Genomic DNA, 23,568 nt, shown 5'->3' on the forward strand with positions numbered 1-23,568 from the left:
TGGGCCCTGCTTCATAGATTTGGGAATGTTTGGCTTAAGCTGCCAATGACTGAAGGCCTTTAACTCCAACCGGCCAGTCACAGGCCTCTTTGTTGTTGTCTGTTGATGTGTCTGTGCTCATTATTGCTTGACATGCAACATCCCCCCTCCACCCTCCAACCATCCACAACCGCACAGAAAGCAAGATTCAAATGGGAACAGCTGTAGTGGTTCAATGGGAAATGATGCCTCTTGTGCAAAGGGGAGGGAGACAGAACAGGGACAGGGCCTATTGGAGAAAGGCAACAGCTTTTAGAGAGTCTTGTGTAAGAAATCTACTTTTGAATATACTTCAGTGAAATCACTGTTGAAATAGGCTGACAATGGAAATCTGCCCAGATTGAAAATGCCAGCCCTAATTCAAAAGACAATTCTTAGTTACCATGTTTCCCCCGGAAATAAGACCTAAGCAGACCATCAGCTCTAATGCATCTTTTGGAGCAAAAATTAATATAAGACCCGGTCTATATAATATAACATAACATAATATAATATAATACCAGGTCTTATATTAATTTTTGCTCCAAAAGATGCATTAGAGCTGATGATCCCACTAGGTTTTATTTTCGGGGAAACATGATAATAGCTTGCTGCGTTTTTAAATGATTTCTAGACTTTGAGCTTTCGAATTAAATGGCTAACTGAGATATGTTACCATTTTGTATGTATAAATGGGCACAGATCTACACACAGCTTTAAGTGAAATTTTTTTCTAACACATTTCTGATTTATGATCTCTATAAGAATTATTTCTTTAAGGATCATCAGGATTTAAAATAGAGTATGTATGAAAATAACCATTGGTCTCAAATGTTACTGTAACATGGAAACAAAATTTGTAACACCACACTATCAGGTTAAAAAGAAAATAGTATAATAAAGGAAATACAAAGGCTTTGGCATGTTTTTACAATCAACAATGGTTAATTTTGATATGTAGTTGTGAACAACTTCAAAACACTTAACTTTAAAACTCTTGCAAGCACTTTTAATTGATTAGGAATGAATTCTAGATGCACAAAATGATTGGACTGTGAACAGTAATACAACTATATCTAAGAACAATTAACTATTGCTGGCCAAAAAAGAAATGTATGATTGCATGAAAATGTGTATAAAACATCTATAGAGTATTCTTGTCAAATATAAATGAAATTAACTTTATTATAGAAATCATTCTGAGGATTTCTAGGGAAGACAAATACTTACATTTTGACATAAAACAAATTGGATTATATCGAAGACACACTCTACCTTTTAGCTATCAACTTATTTCTTCCTTGAATTTATATCTTACCCTCTTTTGCACATAAACTTCATCTGTTAACAACCTTTGGAAAACCAACAGATATTTTCTTACATAAATCTAGTGCATGTTGTTCCAGGTTTAATTATATGCAAAGGAATGGTACCAACATGGAACCTCAGTCCATAGACTATGAACAGATGGGTAGAAGTATTCGATATGTCTTGATAAAACTCTTAAACTCGTGGCAAAGCTTGTTGATCACGGTTTCCTGTTTTTAAAAACAACTTCATGACCAACACAGATCAAACATACATCCAGTTTATGTTGTTCTTTTTTTTTTTCATTATAACATACAAATGCCCATTTACAAATAATACACCAAAATGAATAAAAGTTTGGATACCAAAATGAAGATTTGTTCCAACTGATACCGTGCCTTCTGTATACAAAGGTCCTTGTTTCACGTCCATTCCCCAGTGGTACAATACCGGACACAACTGCAGAACTGAAGTGCTTCTAACAGCCATTTTCTTTCCTTCCTGAACGCTCAACTGTTGTGGCCACATAGTAACTGACTGAATTAACACAATATATTCTCTCTCTCTCTCTCTCTCTTTTTTTTCTTTTCTTTTTTTTTTTTTTTTTTTTTTTTTACTGTAATCTTGGCCAATATTGAGACATATCAGGTTCACTTCCAGGAACTTGAACTGGAACTGACACACCAGGGGAAATGAGTCCTAGAAGTGGATGAAAGAAATAGCCATGTAGATATTCCCTTCAAGAGATAGGCATGGAGTATAAATGTATAGGTTAAAAGAAAAACTCTAACGCTTTCTAACATTTAACTATATTTTTTAAATGTATTTTCAAGTGTCACAAACAAAAGTAGCATCTTCAGAAACCAGTTAACATTTTTACACTTACCTATTGAATCCCAGGGCCCCCACCCAAAAAGAAAAAGAAAAGAAGAAAAAAAAAAAAAAAAACCTCCATTTCTTTGTATGTTTGGAGCTTTAACAATGAAACTATCTCTGGAAAACCAGTGTGGTGCTGCTTCCGCTGCGATGAGAAGCACAGAGGAGCGAGGAGGGTGAGAAATCTTCCAGTAAGCGCTCGCCATGCAGCTCAGGGGGCCCTCACTGTTGAACTTGGGCTAATAATCGCTCCTCAGAAAACTTAACAGTCTCAGGCCCTATCTTCATATACAACTTCTGTGACCAAATTCAGGAAAAGCAACTTTGCTTTTTGTCTGTATGGTGTCAAGTTACTAACTTGACTGAATTTCCCTTTTCAATCAGTTTTCCCCAGAAAAGTGAGCAACAAAGAGTTAACCACACCCCCACACAAGGCAGGCCAGGAGGTTGTTTTTTAGATAAACTGTGAGTGAAGGGAGAGCACCTGGTCAAAGAAGCCCTACAGGCCACCTTTGTGCAGCCTTCGGAGATCAGCGGCTTACCTGTGGAAGTGGTGCCTGAGGTGCCCATTGGCTGACTGTTCATGTGTGTCTGCATATGTGGGGGGGTGTAGGTATCATAACTCCGCCCATTCACCGAAGGGCTGGTAGGCAGCATGCAGGAATAGGAGGAGGTCTGGCTGGGGACTGGTGGCTGAGAGGAAAAGCAAACCAGTAGTTACTGAGAAACACATCACACAGCCACATCCCCAGGCTCCCTCCTCCCCAGGACCTCTGTCAACAAGTCTGATCATTAAAGATGCCCTCATGTGAAATACTGGAATTCCATGCGATAACTGTAAGATCAGGCCTCCAACCAATCCTTCCGCTGGCCACTGATACAGAACAGTTGCCTACACACCAAACTTCTAAAAGTACTACAAATTCCCATAACTGTCCAGCTAGACGGTTAGCACTATCCATAAAATAGGATTTTTATCCATGTTCATCTTGCACCTCTACTGGCATCTTTAGAGAAGCAATAGCATGAGGATTTCCATTAAAACACACCCCCGCTCCCGCAAATCCAATCTATTTGGAAATCCAGGGACTCCCTGGAATCCCATATCTCAAGTTTTGGGGCAGAAGACAGTAGGAAAAACTCTCTACAAAGTTTGCTTTAGGGACCTTGTTTGACTTTCCTGCTTGGAATCATAGGATTCAAGATTCTTTGAAGAGGCAGATCAGTAATGATCTCAGATTAAAGTGGTCAGAAGAGTCAGTAAATACCTAGTCCCATCCTGTGAACTGGCTGTGACTTCCTTACTGACCCAAAAATCCAAATTGGATTTTACCCATAAAATTGTGTTGCTAGCCTCTCAGTGTTTGGAATGATGGTACTGAGGAGATGAATTTTTTCCTAACTAAGTAATACACAGAACTAGAACGAAACCCCTCATGGGCTCTCATGGGGCTAATGCCAGGGCAGCAAGCTTGGGATCAATTAATAGAAAGACAATGTCAGGAACAAGAGAGATGATAGTACCGCCCTGCTCTGCAAACTGTAGAAAGCTTTAACATTCCAAGATCCACACATTAGAGAAGATTCAGAGGAGGAAACCCACTCTTTGTAAAATGGTTGAAAATTTTGGTCAACAGCATGAATTGATGGACAGACAGACCAGTCCCCACACACAACTAGCTAATCTCTCCCTTCAAAATTCAAGAAGTAATTTTCTCTAAACAGTAGACTCATGGATAATTTTTATTTTCTTTATGCTTTATGAATGTATGTACATTTTGAATTATATAAGTTGTGTAATTTTTTTAAATCAGTGAAATAAATCGACCCCATGCCAGTCTATATGTTGAAACAACCCTAATAGAATAGCAGCATCTATTTGTTTCTAATTGTTTTCTCATCTACGCATTTTGTTTTGTTCACAGAAACCTAGACGTTGCTACAATTTACAAACCTGAACAAGACACTCAGTGGCCTTTCTACAATCAGAGGTTGACTGCGAAAATCGAAAATCGTCTTCAAAGAGATAAGCAGGCCTTTAGGGCCCTCCCTGCCAGAATTTCAGCTTGAGTTTGTTTCTAATTCCCCACATCACTTCCTCCAGGCAATCTGACTTCTGGAAAATTCAAAGGCAGTTGTAGCAAGACCAGCTAATGGACTATTAATCCCTTAATTTACATTAATTGCACTATGGCCAATAATATCCAGATGCAATAAAAATAAACATGGGAATAATTCCTCTGAAATTCCTTATCTAGTTGCTCCTATGTTAGTCTGAAGACTGTGAAACTTTTATTGTGCCATTATTTCAATTAGAAACCCAGCAAAAGATATCCAATGGAGAATAAACATTCTGTGTAACCTCAGAACTGTTTCCATCAGGGGCTCACACCAGCCAATCTCACATCATCTGTCACCTCTAATTGTCCCAAAACCCAGGAAGGTCACTGCAGAAGGTCTACCAGAAGACAAATTTTCCCCCATCAAGAATCTATCCAGCTCCAAAGTTCTAGTATACCCTACCTGCATTACATAGCTTCCATCATAAAGGGTTAACCTGGTACAAGGCCTATCATATTTAGGGGCTGATAAATATTTGGGACTGAATTGAGAGTAGGAGTAGGTTGTTACACCAAGTAACCGCATCAACCCAGGTAGTTCAGAGTGCCACAAACTTATCACAAAATTCACGGCAAAGACACTACATTTCTAGCAAATACCTTCTATTTCTTTTTTATTATTATTATAAGATGTAAAAAGAAAACTAGCTGTTCCTCTGTATTAAATGTATCCCATTTCTGATTCATTTGATCTTCCTCACTAGTTTACCCTATATACCCTAAATAATGTGATTCTACATCAATTAATGTGAACACTTTAATATAAATCCAAATTTTATGTATAACCCCTTACTATCTTATAATGCACCAGGATTATTTCCATTTTCTGATACAAGTTTCACTAACACCCAAAACATGCCCTATTGCCCCCCACCATTATCAACCTAACATTCTCTGTGAGCAAAAGGCAGATTAACTTGACTGAACACCAGGTTTTTCATTTTTTTAAGGGCATGAATCAGTCAATCAATCAACTAGAAGACTGGATTGACTGTTTTCATCTCAGACTTGACTGGTCAAGCCAATCACTGCAGTGAGAAAGGCTCCCGATGGGGCCAGGAAAGTCTGCAGGCCCCTACAAACACGTCACGTCTCCCACACCCCCGCTAAGCAGGCAGCCACCGGCCTCACTTACTTGCATAGGCAGGTTATTCGCCATGGTGAAGCTGGGCATGGGCGGCAGAGCGCTGTATGTGTTGGTGAGGGCTGTGTCTGTTCGGCCCAACATGGAGCCAGAGGTGAAGGAGGAAACTGCATGGAAAGGGACATGACAGACAGTCATGGTGAGAGTCAGAGCTGAGGGCAAACAGGTTGAAACACATTTCTTAACACGTTGCGTATGGCGGGGTTTACATCCCTCGTGAAGATTCTCGTGATCCGTAGGCAACGTGTTAAAAGCATTAATATTTCAACTTACCAGGCGTGGTGGGTTGAGGGATTGGTTGGTAGACACTGGTGCTGAAACTACTGCTGATGGGAATGTGACTAGGTGTGTTGCTGGCCTGTCTTCGCTGATTCCTCAGTTTTTCTTCTCTTCTCCACTTGGCCCTTCGATTAGAAAACCATACCTGGAAATCAGACGGAACAGGTGAGCGCCAGGTGTATCCCCATTCAACCCCACCCCTGGCACTCCCACTGTCTCCCACCCCCTGCCCCCACTGGTGGTCGAGTATTTAGCAGAGGGACTCTGTTACTAGTTATGTGAATAAATGGCGTTCATTAGAGGCACTTCTGTCTCTAGGAAAGGAAAACGGTCTGAATCACAAAGCACGCAACCACGCGGTGCCTAGGTACCTGTATTCTTGCTTCAGGCAGATCTATTTTGGCTGCTAGTCTTTCTCGGGCAAACACATCTGGATAATGGGTTCTCTCAAACTCTGAAAGAGTAAATTGAGTTTTCTGTGTTGTCAGAACTACACGTAATGTGTCGATCAAGCCCTGGATCACACTGGTTCCCACCTCCCCATTTTCAGCACCTCCAACCAATTCCCTTTAAAATGCTACTGCTATTAATGTTGGCTGTACTTGGAAGAACTATCCCACCAGAACCAAGTTGAATTTTCTTTGGAATGACATTCATTCAAGAATGCTTCTGTGGCCTAACTTAGCCAAATCATCATTTTTTTCTATAAGAGAAGTCGGACTTTTAGTCTTTGAATTACTGGTACATGCAAAGAAGAAAGAACACACACACACACACACACACACACACACACACACACACACACACTGAAAAGATGCCCAGAAAAAAAAGAGAGACAGAAAGAAAGAAAAAAAGAAAGAAATCTTTTCAGTCCTCTATGCAAAGGACCCTGGCTAAATTTAGCTCTTTGTACTGAAGATGTGGCATTTACTTTGATTTACTGCTTCTCTACTTTGAAAAACTCCATCACCTTTCTCCAGGGCCTCAATTTGCTCTTGGGTAAAAGATGTTCTATTTCTTTGCAGCTTCCGCTTCAGCTGAAGTCGCATTTGTGCCTCATCTGAATCTTCTCCATTGGAACTAATGGAGTTGGTGTTCTCTCCCCCTCCTTCCTGTTGCTGGCAGCCATCTGGAACAAAAAGAATAGTACAGTATGAGAAATTTGGAATAACTTGAGGCCTCCAAAAGGGGTCTGGTATGGCCATCAATGCCAGGAGCAGTATATTCAGACAGTCTTACCAAAACACTCCCAAGATAACTGTCAGCCCTTTTAAGAAAAGACATTAGTTACATACGTTACCTGACCATGATTTTATTTCTTTCTGTTTTTATCAAGATGAGACTGCCCATACAATACAGACACTGAGAGTAGCGTGTCTTCAAATGACAAAATAAGTGCTGATGTTGCCAGTAAAAATGACCTTTCATAACTAACCTTGACTCCCCAAATGCCTCACATATTTCCTTTCCCCTACAGAATTTATTTACCTATGGCTGTGTTGGGAAAATAGAAGAGTGATGTTCAAGATTTCAGCTGATCTATAATCGGTAATTCCTATCTAATCAATTAGATGTTGATAGGTTTGTAGAAAATGCTATTAAGAAACCAAACCAAGCTTGTAATCTTTAAAAAAAAATATTTATCTAGTTTTTATTTGAATTCTGCACAGTCAATTTCATTTTAAAGGTTGTGAATTTAGAAGTGCTCGCATTGTTCTGCAGTTTTATTCAACTATTGTATGAGTGTGCTTTGCCTTGACACCTATTACGAGCACAGCTGTAATTATATCATCACCAAGAACAGGCTATAATTGCTGAAAATGGAATTTTATATTTAGATAAAAGGACTGTCCATTCTTTGTAATGTGTTGCACCAGAGAAAAGTAAGATTTCTTTTAAATTTTTAACGTGTAATTTTAAAAAAGAAATAGTAGAGAGTTCACTAACTAGCTAAATATGCTATGCTGCAGCTGAATCCTTGGCATATCATTTAAGTGGTACATTTTTAATTAGGGCATTGCTACCACTTTTAATGTAATTTCTATCATTAAACAGGGGAAAGTTTTATTGTTTTCCCTCGCTGCTTGGAGGGCAAGATGTGCACTTGGGCTAGCTGTCTCTTGTCTTGCACCTTGCTCATGAAGCCACAGCTTGTCTGAAGGGAAGCACTCAGCCCTGACTGGGGCTGCATGCTGGCTCCTGGGTCTTGGGTCTGGAGGCCCCCAAGGGATACCAATGGGGCTGACCAGCCCCTCCCGCCCCCATCCTAGAAACTTGGCCTGTGGAGGGGAGGGGCCTCTAAGGGGCCTTGGTGGGAATCGACTTGGCCAGGAATATCATTTATAACCAGGAGACAATAGGCAGAGTCTTCAAAGAGTTCAGGGAATTGTGACAGGATCTAGTGGGATCTTTTCAGGAACTTTGAAATGTTTTAAAACCCCAACTTTCTCCCCCATTTAAACAGGCGGATTCATCGGCACTGGCCACCATATGGGCCCTTGGAGATCTATTGAGATGACCACCAACACTTGAATAGAGAGAGGCTGCTTTTCAGCGCCGCACAATGCCCCGCGAGTAAGGGAAACTATTAAACTCCTGGGGCAGGAGCGTTGGCAAACTTTCGTGGGCAGAATTTTGAGACCACAATGAGCGCGGACAACAAAAGGATTCTCTTGAGGCGTGCAGCGGGCCACATTGTGTTACAAGAAGCCCAGTCAACAGACTTTTCAGTGAAGTGTGTTAACCCCTCTGCTCTGCTATCATTAATCACTGTCCGAAGAGCGGGCGCCTCAATGCTATTTAGGGCGCTTGGCTGGGGGGATGGAGGGTGGATGGGGGGCCAGGGCAGGGGTGAGGGAAGGCAGGGAGGGTGGATGGGGACAGGGTGGACGTGGAGGGGGGTGAAGGCGGCAGGCTGGAAGGACGGAGACCTGGGTCGGGAGTAGGGGAGGGAGCAGGGAGGAAGGGTGGGGACCGGGTTGGGAGGGTGGGGGGAGTTGAAGAGGGGAAGGGGTAGAGAAAGATAGAGGAAGAAAAGGGGCTACAAAAAGACAGAGGCCAGAAAGGTATAAGGAGGACAGAAAAGAGTGTTGAGAGGAAAGAGAGACAAGAGGGTGGACCTAGAGGGGGAAAGAATGAGAAAAAAGAAAATGAGGGGGAAAGAGAATATTAGTAAATAGGCCTAGGCTCTACTTTGGGTGGTCTTGTGCTACCTCAGAAAAGTGAGGGGTGGGGAGGGCTACTTAGCTTAGGGAGAGACGCTGGACTCACGTGTGCCAGCACAAGTTTGTGCTAATTTACTGCCCTAAGTTTCCAGGTGACTATGCAAAGTGTTTTTCAGGGAAAGAAGTAAAGAACCGCCCTTATTTTTGGATTCAGTGAACGAGGAAGACTTTAGATAAATAGCCCTTTTGGGCCAACTGGACCGGCCTGTAGTTTATTACTTTAGGAAAACACAAAGAAAAATCTGCGACCATCGTGACGTTTAGGGAAAGGGACTTTGAAGAAACCACAATCCCATCTCGCAGAGGTGGTGGGTCATCCTTCCAGGAGGCCCCACCCCAGTCCTTTTTCCGGCACATTCGATCTTGCCAATTAAACAAAACTGTCCGGGTGTCCTTCAGAAGACACCCCCAGCTAGCATTCTCTGCTTCCGTTTGCTTCTCTGACATCTTCCTAATTTTAAAGCATGGACATTTGCCCATGCTTTCCTTCTCCCTCTCTCTTCTTCCCCCAACACACACTCACACGCACACAAACTCACACTAACACAGGCGCAGCGCAAACTTGAGAACTGACATTTAAGGGGAGGAAAGTCAACTGGGATGAGGAGAGCGCTATTTTAAACTTTGGTGCGGGGAGGAGGGTACAATTCGAGGTAGGTCAGTGGCTGCAGAATCCATCCCTGACCCCCGCAGAGCCAACGTGCACCACTGATACTTTTTTATTACTTTTAAAGTAGCAACTGCTTGCAGCCAGGTGGTGAAGGAGAGGTCACTCTTAGATTGGACGCCCCCTCCCCTTTATTTATTTATTTATTTACTTATTTATTTATTTGCTTTAGTGGATAAACCTTCCACCCTTAAAGCTTTTAACAAAATAAAACTAGGAGTTGGATCTCGAATTCCCCACATGATAAACCTAAGTGGCAGACAATTAAGATATCTTCTTTAAAAGGCGCCCCCTCGAGCGCAAAGAAGGGGCCTTCAATGCGCGCCGTCCACCTTCCAGCCTAATCCGTGAGAAGGCGAATGAAAGCGCCTCCCATTATCCCAGCCCCAGGACCATCTGACGCTGGGGATAGGATTTGTTTCCTGGAAGAAGGAGAAGAGAAAACACACACACACACACACATACAAAAAAAAAAAACACAAAAAAAAAGAAAGGACGCTGGGAAATAAAATCATTCCTTAGTTTCTTAGTGTCTTAATCAGTGAGGCGGAAAACAAGCAAGAAAAGATAGCAACCCGGTTGCGGCACCTTTTCAGCTCCCGAGCGCGGATCAAAACATTGTAGCATCTGTTGAAAAAGAGACTGACTAAATCCTATAGAGGGCCTGGGTATTATGGGGGCTGGGGTGAGGGGAGGAGATAAGAAAAAGTGTCTCCGTGATCCCTAAAACCAGCAAATCGCTGGAGAATTGGGGCTGGATAGAGTTGTCTCTTGTTGTCAGCCCACATCGTCGCGATTTTATTCACTGCGGCATGGCATTGATCAGATGGAAACCATATTTGTCTCCCTCTGAGACCTAACCTCGCCTTATGCTTTTGGAGTAATGGACTCTTTAAAACCCCAAAACAGCTTCCCGGCCGGGAAAGGGAACCAGGGAGGGAGGGGTACTTCTCAGCGCCAAAAGGTCTGACGATTCCGGGGGCCAGCCACCGGAAGCTCGCCACCAGCGTCCCACGGCCCCCACGCGGGGCTCCACACTCAGTGTAGGCAATGCATGCTCCCCACACAGTGGGCGGTCCCTGCCCGCTGGACGAAGTACTTGAGTATGTCTTTTTCTTGGACAGAGGGGAGACTGGCAGTCGGTGTGGCAGAATTCTCTAGCAACTTGGCGCCAAAAAACTCAAAGCCCCTGAAGGAGCTCCACCGCCCGCCTCAACTATCCCCACCAGATCCTAGCGGTTAGGTTCTCCCTTCCCGCCCTCACGCTCCCCGGGACGAAAAGCTGCCCTATTCGGGCGCAGCCTCTGGTAGAAGTGGTGGGGCTGGTGGGGCTGGCAAAGATGCAGACTTTGGCTTCTCTCCGGGCTCCAAGAAGCAGGAGGGGGATTTCCATGCTCTGGGCTCCAAATTACTGTGAGCCCTCGCGCCCAGAGGGCCAAGATGTGGAGGCTCCGGGCTCAGCCGTCGCTGGCCCAGCCACTGCTCCCCGCCCCTCCCCAAGGTTTCTCAGACCCAGTCAGCTAGACTTGGCGGGGTTAGGGTCACAGGGTCTCAGACTGCAGGGGGTTGGGGGACGCGCTCTGGGGAGTGCGAAGTGGGGTGTCACTTGGGTGTGTCCAGGTTGTGCAAGTGGCATCCTGCAGTTTCAAAGGTCAGGGGAGGGTGTGGTGGTCTACACTGAGCCTTGTTATTCTCCTGTCCTCTCCAGAGGCCCGAGTGGGCCTAGTCCTGTAGCCGGGTTGGAGGCAGTGCCTCCTCAGATGTACGGGACCTGCCCTAGGAGGCCTAGGGTTCTGGGCAGGGTCGTCCAGGGGAACCCGGTCCCAGCGGGTCAGGAGGCCTCGGACAGCCCAGCGGCCGCGCTGGGAAACCCGGAGCGAGCGCTTTGCTCCCTATCTTCCCAGTGTCCGTCCTATATTGTTTTCTGCTCTTAAAACTGACATGTCTAATTGGCAATTGGTGCCGAATCGTGTCCAGAGGTCTCTTGTGGAACATTTCTACAGCTGTCTCCTTCAACTAGACGCTTATTCATGTCGCCTTAATGAGAAACAAAACGTTCTCTAATGAGCAATTACAGAGCGACAGGATTGTTCCCATAACAAATTCTTGCGAGTGACAGAAGCATCCTTTGTACCAGATATTTCGCATACTGTTACCGATTTCCCCTTCTCTAGCCCGGCACCGTGGAGGCGCAAGGCACCCGGAGAGGTCCGAGAGAGCAAAGACTCTCGGGCAGCCCCGTCAGCGTCCCTGAGTCGCCGCCCCCCATCCGGAGCCCCCAGGCTTGGTCGTGCTCTGGGGAGTGAGACACCACGTCCCATTATCCCGCATATTATCTCCTTGTCACAAGAACAACAAATACCGATTAATCTTCGGAGTAAACTGTTTCCTATTCTTGACCAAGCTACCTCGGTGTGTGTAGGGGAGGGTAGAACCAACGGGCCTCACCCCGCCCCTATCTGTTCCTCTTCCTCCATCCTTTCTCACAGATCCTGGGATGGGCCAGATCCCATCCCTCCTCCCAGCTCCGGGCACCCCGCAGTCTGGCTCACAGTATCTTCACTCCACCCTTCTAAGCAGTCGCCACCCACAGAGAGTGAGAACTGGGGACCAGGAAGGGTGGAAGGTGTAGGAACCGAGATGGTGAGAGAATGTTTTAGTTGGGAGACCACCACTTCCAATGCCCCCATCCTCCACTCAGCCCTGCATCTCTCTGCTCACCTTCTCTCACATGCACCCTACTCATAGTCACATAATTTGTCAATTATGGCAAAAAGCAAAGTGATACTATCATGTTTACCTTACAGTCTGTCAGTGTGTTAACTTGTCACACTTCTACAGCAAGGGGGCTCTCCGTGCATTCTAATGGCAAATTTGAGTAGATTACCACGCAGCTAGCTCTTAAACACGGGCACATACTCCTGCCCATAACTCACACGCGATCATGCACACACACGAGCCACATTAATACTACTCTCAACATACACAGCCCTTTCGTTCCCGGGCCAATCAGATAGTTGAACAAACACCACCTATACACAGTGCAAGTCAATGTATCCCAAGCACTTGAAGAGTCTCCCCACTACATTCTCTAAGCAGAGGCTGGGAGAGAGAAAGGCTGAGGGAGAAGAGAATCGTCTGCATATACAGAGAGTTTAGACTATGGGTGCTTGGGTTTTTACCTTGGGTAGGTTGCCCTGGCACTGAAGTCCCGGGATACCAACCCGGGCGAGTGCCCCAGCTTCCGGTCTGCCCGTTCAACATCCTTAGTTTATCATACATGCCGTCTGCGCCCATCTGTTGCTTCTCGCTAGCCAGGTTGCGAAGAACTCTGTTTATTGATGACACCTGCAAATCAAACCAAAATCAAACCAAATGGTAGCGTCTCCTGAAGACAGGGTCGCCCTGTATTAAGTCCCCATCTCAGCACGTGCACCCCCTTAAAGAACCCTTAACACATTAAAAAAACTCCCAGCCATCCTGAGACAGTGGGTAGATTGCAGAGACATCGTGGACAGAATGACAGCCATCATTTTGGGCATGGAAACTGTGTTGGGTAACAATTGGGGGGTGGGGGGCTGTCCTTCACCATTGATCCATGTCTCTGGTGAGTTAACTCACATGGCTGTTTTGCTTTTATTAAAAGATTCCACCCCCACCCCCCAAATTAGACTCAGTTTAGAGCTTTTTCCACTTTATTTTATATTGGAGAAGAAATAGATGGTTGACGCCTGAAGAAAGGTTCAGGCAGATGGACTTGGAGGAGGTTAGAATCTGGTTTTCATTTTCATTTTCCTTCTTGATTCAAGAGCCTTTTCCCGGGTGCCTCTGCCCTTTACTGAGCAGTATGCAAATGAGGTGAACAACTCCCACACTTGACTCCCATTTTCTGGAAAGTCAAAAAAAAAGTCGGGATGCTCCTCTCAATAGCCCCAGGTACAGAGAAAACATATGTGGAGCCGGGAGGAGATAGAGACAGAGAAACACTGGTAGGGAGCAGAGCAGGAGGAGTTGAAGAAAGATATATGGTAAAGAGGACAGAGCATGGAGCTTAGGGCAGGGAGGGGGATGTTCTCAATGAACTTACACTTGGTATGTTATCGTTGGTACAGACCCCCTCGGACAGTAATCTGTCTCGGATTTCCCAAGCAAAGATGGACGGGCACTCCCGCTTATACTGGGCTATTTTGCTTACAACTTCTGGAGTCGCTACTCTCGGTTTACTACCTCCGATTGCCCTGGGTCTGATGGAGCCAGTCTCGTAATACCTGCCCAGAATTTTACTCACACATCCGTTGGACACCTGCATAGGGGAAGTGGACAGAAAACCACATTATTAATAATTTCAAGACAAAAATAAAATTGTTTAAGTATGCATTAAACAATGACAAGCTTACGTTTTGATTGTCCAGCACTTGGACTTTTGCATCTGCATGGGTCTATAACACAAAAATATACCTTCAATGGTACGAGAACTTACTGTAGAGTTTTTTTCTTAAAATTACATTTGTAGCCCTAAAAACTACAAATATGATGATACTTTCAAACAATTTGAACTAAAAAAAACTAATTTAAAAGTTTTTTTTTTAAAAAAAAAAACTGTTTTCTTAAACATTGCCTGAAGATGCATCAAAACGAAGTCAGAGTAATTTTTTGTGCTGACCTTGCTTAAAGTGGTGTTATGTTGTAAGAGCAAAGGGGAAAATAAACTGAATTTTAACTTATTTTTCCTTTAAAAATATATCCAATTGAGTAAGTGTCAGTTAGGGAGGGAAGTAAATAACATTTGTCATTTTAAAATCAATATATAGTCTTCATGAACATGAAGAATGCAAACAAATATCTCCAAATCTCAGGTAAGCATGGGATGAGAGAGAAGGGAATGAAATTTTGCTGGTTTTGTAAAACTCGGCTTATAATAGTTCATAAACTGTTATCACAATTAATTTCTTACCAAATAAAAAGAAAGCTGTTTTTTTTAATTCACAGACTTTTTTTTTTTTCTTAAGCGGATGAGTTATTTTAGGTGACTGACCCAAGTTGAAAGAGACAGGGAAGGATGGTGGAAGGAAAGGGGAAAGTGGGAAGACAGGGGAGTGGGGTGGGGGATTGGGGTGGGTGGATGAGGGTGGGGGGATCCACAATTAGCAGCGTTTACAGTAAGAAATGATGAGAGGGCGTTGAAAGTGGGGGGCCGCGGGGGCAGCGAGGGGGGCGGCGCCGGGAGGATCACCTGCAGAATTCGGGAAATGTCGCACGGCCGGGCCCCGCTGTGAGCTAGCTCTACGATCTTCTGCCGGGTGGAGTCCGGCAGTGGCCGCCCGTTGACAAAGACACCACCGAGCTGATTCACTCCGCTGTGACCTGAGGGGAGGGAGAAGAGAGGAGAGGAGAAGAGAGGAGAGGAGAAGAGAGGAGAAGAGAGGAATGGAGAGAAGAGGAAAGGAGAGGTGAGGAGAGGAGAGGAAAGAGGAAAGAGGAAAGAGAAAGAAGAGGAAGAGAAGGAAAAAGAAGAGGAGGAGAAAACATCCACAATGCATCCTCAGCTCCCTGCCAACCCCTGCCAACCTTGGTGATCAGGTCCCTGCTATCGATCAAAAACGACAACAGGACCACGCAGCCAAGCCGAGCATCGGGCAGCCCAGCCCCAAACACAGCCGCGCTCTTGCCCAGTGGGCTGCAGAAGCACCATACAGGTAGACACATGCCAACTAGCAAGAACACACGTACCTCACTATCGCCATCACCCCAGCAGTGCCCCCAGCCCACTGCCCCTCTTCGTAAACACTCCAGCAAGCCCCTGAACCCACAAGGTGCAAACAACCGGCTCTAAATATATCCTCCCAAAGATTCCCCTCTGAGTGTCATGGAAAACTGTGGTTCTACAGAACCCACACTGAATTTCCAAGCTCTCTGCATTGTTGGAACTGTGAGAGCAAACCCTACAGCCCTTCAGCACTCCCATGGACGCTCAAGTCCAGAAACGTTTGCTGTCACATTCCAAACTCTGGCGAAGGCACAGCACAGCACCAGGGTTAAAAATACATATATAGGAAAAGAGAGGGGGAACGAGTGGAGAAGAACCAGAACAGCAAATCGGTGTCTGGCGAACCCCAACATGGGATTCAGCGCTTTCACTGCAGGCGTGAGGGTCAGAGTCCCAGATTCGCCCCAACCACAAAGTAGTCCGGCTGCCGCAGTGGGGCTGGAGCAGGGAGTCTGCTCACAGCCGCCACAGCTCGTTTTAATTCCGCTGCTGATCTCGGCTCTCCCCACAGCCAAGGACAGGTATTAGTAAAAATCAAAAAGCGAAAAGAAAAGGAAAAGACCACACCAGTGTCCCCCATCCCTCCTTTACCTTATTATCTTGCAACCTCACCCCATTGTCTAATGTTAGAGAATAGGGAGAGCAAGTTAGCACCTCTCTGTAGCCCCCTCCCCAGAAACCAGAGGCCACAAACAGAGCCAATCGCCAATTTCCACTTCCTTAAAAATCTCCAACCTGCAGCCCCGACTCTAGAGAGAACTCCTTCCGGAAGACGTGGCTCCCTGCTCAGCTCTGCTCTCCTCTCCTCTCCACTTCTCTCCTCTCTTCTCCTTGGAGCCTCACATAAATTGACTCCAGGAGCCTGAGCTTCTTAGCAATAAATAAGCTCCAAATATAGAAGAGGGGGCAAAATATGATGAGCCTCTCTGACATTTGTCTTTAAAATAAAACTAGCTGCACGTCAAGTTTGAGCTTAATTTCTGGAAATAGGCGGAAGTCGCTCCGGATCATGCATGGAAGGCTAATTGAAAAGATCAGTCGGGGCGCTTGTGGCAGCCTTGTCACTTTGTGACAGTGCTCCGCTCCGGGAAATTGCATCGTCACGACAAACGGGACCGTGATAAAACGACCCTATCCGTCCCTATTTGTAGATCACTCAGAGGAGATTGAACTGCACTCGTTTCCCCTTCGAGGGGAGCCGTGTTTTCAGGGTAGCCAAAGGCTTGGGGCGGAGGGGGCCCTCACTGAGAAGGGGGAACAGGAGCCTCAACTCGATGAGAAGTGACAGGCATTTGGGGGATCTGGGCACCGGGTGGGGACATCGCAGGGACACTTTCTCCAACAGAGCAAGGCCTAGTCTGCGCTTCCGGTTTCTCCTAGGTTCCATTAACGTCTTCCTTTGCTTCGCTGGACCCACCTACCGCTCCAGTTGCCCAGCCTCCCCTTTGGGCAAATGGAGCCTTCCAGGAAAGAGAAAGGCTGTCCCAGAGAGAGACCAAGAAAGACTTTCCAAACTACATGCACAGCCTAGGCAATGCTCAACCTATGAATGCCAAGGCATGTGGGGCCGACTTATCCTAGACCTTCCTCTTTCTCCCCTCCCCATTGCAAAAAATAATGTGCCCACCACTTCCGCAGCAACATGGGGCGGGTGCACACCCAGGAGACGCCAGGGCCAGGTTGCCTTTGCCAGCATAGAAATGGCAGCGAGGAAACGCTGCTCTAAGTTACCCTTCAGAGGTTAAGCCTCAATCATTGTGTCCCTTCCCTGGGGACGGCTGGCGCTCTCGCCGAGTGGCGATGATTATGCGCCTAGAATTCGACCGAGAAGCATCTAATAGGAAAACATATGGTGTCAATTTGGATGCTCTGCTCCTCGCGCACACCCGGGAGCAAGCGGCACAAAGCCCTGCGGGCCGGCCCCCGACCCGGCGCCCCTCGGGGCCCTCCAGCCAGGCCGCATCGGCAAACGCTCAGCGCTGCGCGCTCCAGCCAGGCCTGCCGGAAAGCTTACGACTGGGGAGTCTGAGCTGCAGAGGGAAAACCCAGCAGCCAGGAGGTGTGAGCAGAAGCCTTCGCCTCGCCAAGAAGGGTGCCTCTCGGGCCAAGCGAGGGGGTCTGGCAGGTTCTGCACAACTAACCCGCCTTGAAGCTCACCACTTTTGCTCCCTCTCCTAAGCTTGGTGCCCACCAGCCGCCGGAACAACCAGGGGGCAGGTAGCCCTTCCTGGACAGAAGGATTGGGCGCTAGAGACCCTCCTAAGTCCGCAGTTCGGCAAGGGAAGGTTGCTAGAGGACTTAGGTCTTTCTGCACTCCTACTGCAGCTGAGCCCCTAAACCATGTCCAGACTCTGCACCTCAACCAGGGCCTGATTTCACTGAGCCTCCAGGCTCCCAGGCTCAGGCTCCAGACTAGCCCTGTCACATATCAACACGCATGGACTGAGCAGGAAGGTGGACTGGGGGCCCAAGGGGTCTGGATAGGGGTAACAAGGGAAGCACAGGAGCCCAGAAATCAAAGGCATTGAGGGCCTAGGAATGACCAGCACCCAGAGAGTTGCAACTACCAGAACAGGGCTTTTCCATCTCCTTGGTTCAACTTGCACTCTGTTCTCAGACCCAGTAAACCTGTTCTCGCCAGGCTAGCGCTGCATAACAGCCCCATGGTTCCAGTTTACCACCTACACCCCACCGCAGGCCTGAGTGCCCTGCTCTCTGCCTTCTAGGCCCAGAGATGGGGTGGGGAGGGGAGGAGCTGCTCTGCAAGTGACTGGGGGAGGAGAGCCCCCACCCCCACCTCGCCTGGATGGTAGAGACTTTCAGTCTTGGCTAAACCCAAAGAGGCCTCCTTCTCCTTCGCAAACAGGAGAAGCCTCCGCCCCTCCCCGCTCAGCCCAGCCCCTCTCTCTGGGGTCAGAGCCCGGGCAGAGGCGGGGAGGGGTGTGTGTTACAGGATTTGGGGGGATGGGGTTTCTCTACCTCAACTTCGCAAACTCAAGCGGGCAGCTCTGAAGGGCCCAGCCCCTGTTCTAACAGGAGCGTGAACTGCAGAATAAACGCCCTCCCCTCTCCGGCTGCCTGCCGGTCGAGGAGAGGAGCACAGCTGCCTTGAGTGCCCAGGGCTTTTCCCTCGTGCCGGGGTACCTGGCAAGCGCAAACGCCTCAAACCTCTCTGCACACTCCCCTGAGGTTCACGCATCCCCAGCTGGGTCAGAGAAAGACCAGAGAGGCACTTACTGTTCTGCATGCTGGCACTGGCTGGGGGCCGCGGGATCCCACGGGGCTCGAATATGGGGCTCTGTTAGCAAGAATATAGGCGTTAATCCTGGGCTCGCACCAGGTAGGCCTACTTCGCTACAGAGGATGACCTGGAGCCAGGACAGGAGAATGCCCCGTCTTTAGGAAATGATCCACTTAATCACTTGGGGGAGACTGAGGGTCATCCAGCCCTGCCCTCCAGTGCATGCTCAATCTACAAATAAAATACTCCAATACTCCTAATCTGTTTTCCCCAAAATCCTTAAGTAATTAACCCTTTAATCAGGAGAAAGGCTGACTCGATTTTGAATTTTTTATTCTATCTGAACAACGAAGAAGCATTCTGACTCTTTAGGGTTTTGGAGCCCAAAGCAGCTTTCGAGCCACCGCAGAACTTGCCTGAAATCTGGGATGTCTGTCCACTCTTACAATAAAGGGTCTCACACATCTGCGCGCCTCTAGTTAAAGTCTTCCCCCTAAGACAAAACAGAAGGAGAGAAAGGTATGTCAAATTGTGGCTCAAAAGCATAGGCCCATGGGCTCTCTGAGCCACATTCTCAGAAAAAAAAAAAAACATATCTAGGGCTCAAACTGCCATAAAACCCTAAATCCCAGATTTGCACCCACATTTTCTTTAGTGGCCTCTCCTGCAGAATTCACCCCCTTTTAGAAGTGGCTACTCTGGTCTGCTGCCTTGGGAGAATTGGAGAATCTGACAAGTCGGGGTCCCATTTTGCAAAAATATCCAGATAGGGAGGGGGAGGGAAGAACAAGAGAAACGTGGGGTAAGGAGTAGAGGCTGAGCACTAATACCTGAAGTTTAGAGGTGAGAGGAAGAGGACCTCAGAACTTCGGGCGCCTGAGGCTGCAGACTGGGGCTGATGAGGAGGGCTGCCGAGCCATACTCCCTCTTTAGGGAATTTCACCACCTCAGTTGCCCCAAGGCCCCCAGAACCCAACTCTCCGGTTACCCCTTTATCTTTCACTCTTCCCTTCAAAGCTTCCCAGTCAGGCCCCCACTCCACCCATCTCCCAGCCTTTCTGGAGCTTTGAATGTGGCGGGCCCCACATTCCCCCCACCCCAAACCTCACTTATTGTGATTAACTTCTCTTTTGGTGTTTAGCTCTTCCTCCCTTTTACTGTACTGTGACACACGCTGTCTACCTCGCCTCACTGCTTTAAAAAGTACGAACAGGAGGGGGTGAGCGTGGTCGACAAAGCCTACAGGCAGCGAACAATGGCTTCTATTCTCCAGCTCTCCCCAAACCCAAAGAGCAAAACCAAGTCTCCCTAACCAGCAACACAGCTTCCAACCACACGTACCCACAACCCACCAACTCACAAAGAAAACAGAGGGACACTTCTGGCTTAGTAAGTCCTGACCTAGTCTGTGTCCCCCAAGGTTCGCCCTCCACCACCTCTTCCCTGCCTTCCCCTAAGAAGAAGGTTCTGGGGGAGGGGGGAGAAAACAGAAAAGTAATTTCTTGTTATAAATATCTAGAGGTAATTGTGTTACTGGTGTGAGTTGTTAGGGGCTGTAAAAAGATACAACGGCACCGTGGGGAGCTCAATTGGGAAGAGAGAATTACAATAAAGAGCCTATTCAGAGGTTTGAAAAAGGGAGAGAGAGAGAGAGAAAGAGAAAGAGAGAGAGAGAGAGAGAGAGAGAGAGAGAGAGAGAGAGAGAGAGAGATAATAATTAAATAGTCACAGCATCATTTCTCCCTGTTAAAAAAACAAAAATATTCATTTTTTTCCTGTTTTGCCTATTTTGATTATTAATTTTGCCTGCCTGCAAGGAAGGAATTCCAAGAAGCACATTTTTTTCTCTCCAAGGCGATTCATGGTCTAATTTATTAACTAGCTAGGAGGCAGCTTAAATCCATAAAAAATAAACTTAAGAAGGGGACTTTTTACCAACTTCCAAATGCAGCCTGGTAAATATTGGAAATGGCAGAGGGCTACCTAGTTATCCCTAGCTGGGTTGGCTCTCAAAGCTTCACTCCCAGTTTTATAGTCCCCATGACCATAGTCATACCCTGGCAGGGTAGAAACCCCCAAATTCAAGCAGAATTTGTCCTCTCTGCCCTAAAAATGGGACTCTGCAAAGACATAACAGGCAGGGAAAGGGGTAGGGTAATTCCCTTAGAACGGGTAAAACTTCTTGAACTCCTCTCTGTAACCCACTTTGTACTCAAGCACAACTGAATGCCCCCACCCTGGCCAGTACATTCTTGAGGACATTTTTAAAAATTCAGGAGCTGATTCCAGAGAGTACTAACCAATTAATTTTCGAAGCATCTGGGAAAGTGGAAGCATTTCAAGTTCCGGTTCTGCTCCATTCCCACCCCCTTCTCGGCTAAGAGGCTATCTAATTACTTAAGTAATTATTAACACTTAGTGCAAAAGCAACCCGGGACCCGGGGCACACTGACTTCCGGAAGCAGTCGTTCGGGAAGAGGCTAGGAACCCCCCCCCCCCCCAGACAGAGCCAGAGCCCCCCACCCAGCTCAGACCGGGGCTTCCTAGAGCCATGCCAGGAATGAAGGAGTTTCCAGACACCTGAAAGTCACCACGGCCCGGGTCCACTAGGCCACTGCCTCCCCCATCCCCAACATTAGCCTCAGCTTTCAAATGCTGTTGTCTTAATGACTTAATTCTCAAAATCCAACCCCAAACTCCTTAGCTTGAGTGAAGAGGAGAGCTTACTTTCGGCCCTCCCGGCCACCAGCCAAAGAGTAATTAGCAATTAAGATGACAAAGTTTTACTCTCTAGGGCCAAATAAGATAACTAATCAAATTGCCTTAGGACATTTGCAAAGGTCACCAGCTATAAAACAAAAATAAAATGTAATGTCAATGGCAACAACTGTTATTTCTCCTCCGTAAACTGCGAGGCTTTCAAATTCTTTGCTTTTTATTTCATTTTCTGCTCCCTCCTCCTCCTCAATCTCCCCAAGTTCGAGTTAAACATCCAAAATGGCTTTGTAGAATATGAGAGAAAAGGATACCACACTCACTTTGTTTCTAAACTTTCTAGAAATCACTCAAGACTGGAGGGCCGGGGTTTAGCACTCAAAAAAAGAAAGCATTTCCACTTGAAATTCAACTCCATTTCCCCTCAATTACACTTGCTAAAATTCAGGGCTATTATGGTGCAGGGAGACTGAGAAAATCTGCACAAGGAAAGAGGTAACAACTTTATGAACTTTGAAAAGACACTTTTCCTCCTGGGGTCTTGCAATCAATCGGAAAGCTCTCAAATTACTCAGACTAATTAGCTGGGAGATGATGTGATCAGATGAATGAGAAAGCCAATGCTTTCATATTGATTTTTTAAAGACTCACCAAAAAAAAAAAATCGGGATTTGGATGGAAAAAAACAAAACAAAACAAAAAAGCAATCCACCTTTCCACCTCCAAACTTGTTGAAATGGCAACACCGGGTGCAGCTTTGTCAAAGAAGACAAGGAAAAATACCCACCGAGCGCTGGGGGCTGGAGAACAGGGAAGACCCCAGCTTTCGCAGGGCGAGGGCGAAGGTTGGGGGAAGCCTGGGGAGCAGAGTTTTCAAGTTCCGAGCTCTGCGCTCAAGTTAGGGGCAAGAGCCTGGGGGCTTGATGGAAGCTGACAGTCCTTCCTCTTGCCTCTGAGCTCCCTCCGAGCGCGCGTTCGACCGCTTTGGCCTGGTGGCTTCCTTCCCGGCTCCCGCTCACTCGCTCTTTCTCTCTGCCTCCACCGTGCGATTGCCTTGCGGGTGGACTCTGCTCCGGCTGGCGGCGGGCGCGGTGCCCCTCTGTGCTCGACAGCCAGCGGACTTCTGTACCCGGACCGAGTGCAGCACAAAGCCGGAGGTCGGGCGAGCGGACAGCAGAGCGGCAAGCCGGCTCCCTCGCCGCTTCCTCGGCACGCCGGATCTCTGCGTGTTCGCTGGGCCCTCGGCTGGACAAAGCAGCCGGCGGCGGCTGGTTCCTGCAGCCGTTCCCGGGTCTGGGACACCGCAGAGCCTCTTCGTCCTCTCCCGCCGGCGGGGAGCATTTGGCGACGCTGGGGCCGGGAGCCCCGGCTGCTTCTGCGCCCGGAGCCTCGGTTGTTCCAGCGAGCTAAGCCCGCGCTGGCGCTGGGGGTGAGCCGGCCGCCCGCCCCGAACCCTGCGCCGCTCCCGCTTGTCGGCCGTCGCCCTCCGACGCGGGCTTTCGCTGGAAGTACAAAGTTTGGGCTCCTGCGTGGAAACTTCTCCGGCCCAACTCTCCCGGCGTAGCAGTGGGGGAGGGGACCGGCGAGAGGGGAGGAAGGAAGGGGGAGGAAGGGGGAGACCTGCCAGAATATTGCAATAGAATGATGCGAGAAGAAAGCAGCGGACTCACCTTTATGAGGCATCCTTTCTCGTCAAAGCTCCTGTCAAGAGTTTTGTTTGGTTGGGGTTTTTTGGCTGTTGTTGCTGCTTAAAGACCACGGTTTGAAATGACGGTGTTTTAAAGGAGTTGCTGGTAAGAGTTTTCTCCACGGATGCTTCTGGTTTGGTGTGTGAGAGCAATTCTCAGATCCCTGGAAAGGAGACAGAGATTGACAATAAAATGGGCTGTCAGCGGCTGGAGAATGAGAGATAAAGAGTGTGGGTGAGAGAAGTGGCTGCAGCCAGCACACCTATGCTGATTGGTGATGGCTCAAGTGTGTTAATGTGTGTGTGCCGGCGCCCGGCCTCGCCTCCACCGCTCCTCACTGGCCCATTAGCGAAGCCTGACCTCTGTCATCATCCTCCAGCAAAACACTTCCTCCTGCGCCTGAACCAGAGCGGGAAATGAGGCCGAGCCACGGTTCGCTTTTCAAACCCACTAATCACTCCGCAACATGCAAATGCACCGCTCGCTCCCACACAAAATATTGCTTTATGCAAAGCAGCGCC

At 47.3% G+C, this 23,568-nt stretch overlaps 1 protein-coding gene across 5 annotated transcripts; it reads right to left on the bottom strand.

Annotated features, from left to right (window-relative positions):
- Positions 1-1,539: 1,539 nt before the first annotated feature.
- PAX6 (paired box 6) lies at positions 1,540-23,526 on the bottom strand. Of its 5 annotated transcripts, XM_019738590.3 has the most exons (13): positions 23,310-23,526; positions 23,030-23,210; positions 19,061-19,137; positions 18,641-18,701; positions 14,870-15,000; positions 13,724-13,939; positions 12,819-12,984; positions 6,716-6,874; positions 6,117-6,199; positions 5,740-5,890; positions 5,458-5,573; positions 2,745-2,895; positions 1,540-2,025 (listed from the first exon to the last, which is right to left on the bottom strand). In XM_019738590.3, the coding sequence occupies exons 4-13, from the start codon at positions 18,648-18,650 to the stop codon at positions 1,940-1,942; spliced, it is 1,269 nt and encodes a 422-aa protein (XP_019594149.1). In that variant the 5' UTR covers positions 18,651-18,701; positions 19,061-19,137; positions 23,030-23,210; positions 23,310-23,526; the 3' UTR covers positions 1,540-1,939. The 5 variants fall into 5 exon arrangements, with proteins under 5 accessions (XP_019594149.1, XP_019594152.1, XP_019594145.1 ...); XM_019738593.3 differs by lacking the exons at positions 23,030-23,210; positions 23,310-23,526 and adding an exon at positions 14,034-14,075 and having other exon boundaries at positions 13,925-13,939; positions 19,061-19,139; XM_019738586.3 differs by lacking the exons at positions 23,030-23,210; positions 23,310-23,526 and adding an exon at positions 14,034-14,075 and having other exon boundaries at positions 19,061-19,139.
- Between the last annotated feature and the right edge of the window lie 42 nt (positions 23,527-23,568).

The sequence above is a fragment of the Rhinolophus sinicus genome, chromosome 14, assembly GCF_057876585.1.
Source record: "Rhinolophus sinicus isolate RSI-liver-muscle chromosome 14, RSI-T2T, whole genome shotgun sequence".
NCBI classification, from domain to species: Eukaryota; Metazoa; Chordata; class Mammalia; order Chiroptera; family Rhinolophidae; genus Rhinolophus; species Rhinolophus sinicus.

Bases quoted from the DNA above. Each gene is read 5' to 3' on its own strand.
- PAX6 (XM_074336165.2), bottom strand. From the start codon at position 15,176: ATGCATTGTGGATGTTTTCTCCTCCTCTTCTTTTTCCTTCTCTTCCTC. The intron at 5,574-5,739 runs GTAAGTTGAAAT...CTTTCCATGCAG, and splicing joins CCCTCAACCCACCACGCCTG to TTTCCTCCTTCACCTCTGGC. The intron at 2,896-5,457 runs GTAAGTGAGGCC...TTTTCCTCTCAG, and splicing joins CGAATAACCTGCCTATGCAA to CCACCAGTCCCCAGCCAGAC.